This window comes from Juglans microcarpa x Juglans regia, chromosome 5S (assembly GCF_004785595.1).
Source record: "Juglans microcarpa x Juglans regia isolate MS1-56 chromosome 5S, Jm3101_v1.0, whole genome shotgun sequence".
In the NCBI taxonomy this organism is placed as follows: domain Eukaryota; kingdom Viridiplantae; phylum Streptophyta; class Magnoliopsida; order Fagales; family Juglandaceae; genus Juglans; species Juglans microcarpa x Juglans regia.
Window position 1 is genome coordinate 24,987,026 of NC_054603.1, and position 4,302 is coordinate 24,991,327.

Genomic DNA, 4,302 nt, shown 5'->3' on the forward strand with positions numbered 1-4,302 from the left:
CGTGGTTTGTTCTTCCCTACTGGGACTCCTCTTTCTTGTTGCTTATTTGGTGCATGTTTCTTGGTGACTCTGTGACCTCTTGGAAGAGTATGAAACATGATCGTGTCTCTAAATCTTTCCACTGAATCTGAATACCGTGCGATGTTGGCTGCTTGTTCGAAGATTCTCCGGCTTCGTGGGCTTCTAGCTAAGCTTGGTTGTGCTCAGTCAGATCCTACTCCTCTTCATGCTGACAATACTAGTGGCATTCAGATTACTGCCAATCCCGTCAGGAGCATACAAAACGCATTGAGGTAGACTGTCATTCCATTCAGGAAGTCTTGGAATCTCGTATTATTTATCTTCCTCATATTTCCATTGACCTCCAGATAGCTGATGTGTTTACCAAGGCCATGACACGACGTCATCAGTTTCTTATAAGCAAATTGATGCTTTTTGACCGACCAACATCAATTTGAGGGAGGATGTCAACGGGAATGTAGTTATCACTGTATAGATTTTAGTCATACCTTCCTTATTTAGACAATATTTTGTACCTGTAAATAGCTTGATGATAGCCTTGATCGTGTAAATTAGAAGGACTTTGATAGCTTCCTTATTTAGTTAGATTTGATTGTTGTAATGACAGATTTTCAGCCTTGTAATTAGTGATATTGTTCTATAAAATGAGAAGAACCCTCACAATGAGGTCATTCAATCCAATTTGACAGGCAAAAGCTGGATTTTCCAAATCTATCTGCTTTTTTGCTTTCTATTGTTCTCTTAAGGCAAGGGCAAGGCATAAAAAACATTGTGCAGTTGGCGTTTAAGAAGTTGGCGTCATGTCAACATTTTTGGTGTTAGCGTTCTTTCTTCTTTTTCTTGTTTTTTTCTTTAAATTTAAAATTTTTAACTTTTTAATACTTTCTATAGCAACGAAAGAATATATTTTCTAAGCACTTCGACTCTTGATTTGTCAAGGAGGTGTCAATCAGCCTAAGTGCCATTGGCTGCCTGTTTTGATGTTAGCTGAAGTTAGGTTCCTAAATTCTTCCTTTTTTTGGGTTGGTGGTGATGTTTGAATACCACGAAATCCAAAATGCACAAAATGCAGGTTAAAAGGTCATAACTTAGGAACAAAATTTTGGAGAACATGCTCAATGGTATCATTATAATTGCATGAGGCTCAGATTACATGGAAATTGATACCTCGAAGCCTCCAAATAGATCAATGAGTTAATAAAAAATGCAGATGGATAGGCATAAACAAGGCTATGGTTAATAACTGAGTCCAAGCTGAAGTCCAAGGGCAGCGTGTACAAGAAACAGTGACATAATCCCGCCACCCAAGATACCATGAACACTTCTTAATCCAGGATTATTCTGCGTGATTAAAGCGCAAAAAGAAAAGTTTGAGATTACAAAAGATGGGTGTACACACACACATACACAATAACCAATAATTAGAGAAACAAGGTTCTCAACATTTATGATCACCTCAAATAATACAGGTAATGTGGATTGTATGGTCAAGAGGGCTAGGCCAATCAAACCTGTAACAGCATGAGGACTGCAACCAAACATTCGAAGTTGAAACTCAGAATGGACTTGTTCAAACTTACAAGAAAAAAAGACTCGAAGAAACATAACTGTAAAAGTACCTCTCAAAGATGGGTTTGTCTGAAGTAAGCAGAGCTGTTATTCCACCAGTTGCTCCAAGAGCAAAGAAGAAAAACATCCCACCTAGAAGCTTCGGGTGCAAGTCTTTGGCCTTAGCCTTCTCCTCCTGAATTAATCAAAGTATAGCATGACATCCAGATATCATAACAGTACAACACAGCATCCAATTTATTAGTCTCAATTAACAGGTACTGTAATGTATTTCTTACTACATCATCAGAAAATCGTATTCGGAAACCTAGATAGGTTCCATAGCCACCCATGGCAAAGAGCACAACTGCCTACAAGTTCAAGGATAAAAACATAGGAAATTAGATGATACAGACTCTAAACCAGAAACTTGATAGCACAATTAGAGTAGCATAGGTGGTAAGTTTTATGTAATGTATTTACTTATATATAAAAAAAAGTTTTATGTAATGTAAGGTGGAGGGAAAAATGAGGATATTATACCATGTTTCCTGGGTGACCCCAATGTACAAGCCAGTCGGGAAGATTCCATGACTTGACAAGCTCAGCAAAAGGCCCAAACACGGATCTCACTGCCCCAGCTGTTACTCAGATATTCAAAGTTATGGTTTTTCATATATAAATTTTTAACAAGTAACACTGGGTAAAGCTAACCTCAAAGGAAACTCACTATTTGGATTATGCAGATGAGTTCTATTAAATGCTTGAAAAGCATGGGAATTGTAACATAGATAATAGGCTAGTAAATACTTTATGACAAGTGAAACTTCAGATGCTCAAACCTACAGATATATTTAGAAAATTAAAAGCATCATCATATTTTACTAGCCTCCTGAGATCACCGAGGAGGCAGCAACCCAGCATCAAATTTTTCAAGTCCTAATGTGGATACTTTTCATGGTGTCTGGCCACTAAAAGTTAAAGGTATTATGACAGGACTGCAGTAGATAGAATTCAGTGACCAGTTTATTTGAATGAGGATACAGAAAGTATATTCAGAACATAAATTGCTCTCAGCTCTCTGGGGCAACATATGATGAACTATTTATTCCTTTGATTGCACAATATTTGTATGAGTGCCTTTGCTGGCTGTCCAAGGCTTTAAATTCCAAAGGAACAGAATCCTGAATGATCGGTCATGTCCTGAGTTCATTAACAATTATATTCTTCATTCTCCGACAAAGGCTCAAAAAGGAAGTTTTCCTTTAAGGTATTTAATTATTCTGAAATGTACAATGCCAGCACGTCCAAGTATAAAACAAAGACTTAACCTCTACCTAGGCCAGAGTTCCACTAATTCAGCTAAAAATACTCCCATATTCATCTCCAATAGACCTGCTCATATCAACTTGGTAGATATTAAAGCTCCTAGGCTTTAAACTCTAGGACTCTTCATCCTACCATCTACACCTTAAGAGTCAAAATTCCAACATGTGACCCAGGAATAAACGAAACAAAAAACAAAATCCCAATTCCAAAAATTAATGGACTCTCCATGAGCAGCATCAATTACAACAATAATTTGATTCTTACAATGAGGATTCAACCATGGGCATGTTTTGGTAAATCTTACTGCGACACTACCCTAGAAAACACCAAGAAAATATTTAAGAACTCAAAATAACTCTCAAGTGCTAAACCATTTTCTAAACACATATACTAATCATAATACTAATACGATGCTAGCATAATGTCGTTGTTTCTAAACATAATACTAATCAGACACTAAATTCACAAAAGAAGACTAATGTAAAGCTCGAGTATCTAATGAAATAAAAAATTACCCCCAGGAAGAGTAGCCAGGAAGAGCAAAGGCAGAGGAGTGAAGGAGTATAAGAAGGATTCACTGGGCTCTTCTATGCCGTCTTCTTTTTCAACTTTTTCAACAGCTTTACCAATCCCATTCTTCATTGCAAAAGACGGACTGATAACGAGGGTTCTTGCTGTTGGTCTAGCAGCAGCCAACGTGCGGGTGAGGAGTTTGGAAAATGTTGGTAAGGAAGGAGGTTGAGGAGATACAGAAAGAACAGCAGAGGCATTGACTATTGCCATTTGCAGACACAAAAATATCAAGGAGTATAGTTGGTTTAGAAGAGTTGAAGTTTTGTAGGGACTGAGATAGAGTCAGAGATTGTTGGTACGAAGGACAATCCGAATCCGGAGAAGGAAATAGTAAAGATAGAGAGACGAGTTAATAGGAAAGGCGAGGAAAGAGACACGCCAACATGCCTATACACGTAGTATTCATTTCCACGTGGTCTCAACACCAACCTCGTCTCCCTCGCTATCGTTGTTCGAGACCTTTCCATGATTTTCGGGTTCGACGCCAAGGACGAATCCCAAGGGGACAAGGGGGATCCCTCGGATTTTGGAAAGAAAAAATATTACAGAGCAGTACTGCACATCTCGAAAAAATATCGAATATTTATCTCGAAAGGTGTATTTTATTTTTTTATTTTATTTTATTTTTTTATATATTTTTTTAATCATCATAAATATTTTTTAAAAAATAAAAGAATTTATAACATCATTAAAAAATAATTTCTTAATCACTAAGTTAAAAAAAAAAAAATCCATTCAAAACACTTTTTGAATTCGAAATTTAGAATCTAAAGCATTTCTCAATATTATAATATACTCTCTTTTTATTTTATTTTTTTAATTTTTAATATA

At 36.6% G+C, this 4,302-nt stretch overlaps 1 protein-coding gene across 1 annotated transcript; it reads right to left on the reverse strand.

Moving 5' to 3' along the window:
- Window positions 1-1,126: 1,126 nt before the first annotated feature.
- On the reverse strand, window positions 1,127-3,973 carry LOC121266755. Its single transcript, XM_041170564.1, has 6 exons — window positions 3,414-3,973; window positions 2,113-2,210; window positions 1,869-1,940; window positions 1,641-1,765; window positions 1,477-1,549; window positions 1,127-1,362 (listed from the first exon to the last, which is right to left on the reverse strand). Exons 1-6 carry the CDS (start codon window positions 3,679-3,681, stop codon window positions 1,258-1,260), a joined length of 741 nt encoding a protein of 246 aa, XP_041026498.1. The 5' UTR covers window positions 3,682-3,973; the 3' UTR covers window positions 1,127-1,257.
- Window positions 3,974-4,302: the final 329 nt, after the last annotated feature.

Excerpts from the sequence above, each read along its gene's own strand:
- LOC121266755 (XM_041170564.1), bottom strand. The coding sequence starts at position 3,681 with ATGGCAATAGTCAATGCCTCTGCTGTTCTTTCTGTATCTCCTCAACCT. Across the intron at positions 1,941-2,112 it reads GGGGTCACCCAGGAAACATG|GCAGTTGTGCTCTTTGCCAT; the intron begins GTATAATATCCT and ends TTGAACTTGTAG. Across the intron at positions 1,550-1,640 it reads GACAAACCCATCTTTGAGAG|TCCTCATGCTGTTACAGGTT; the intron begins GTACTTTTACAG and ends GTTTGGTTGCAG.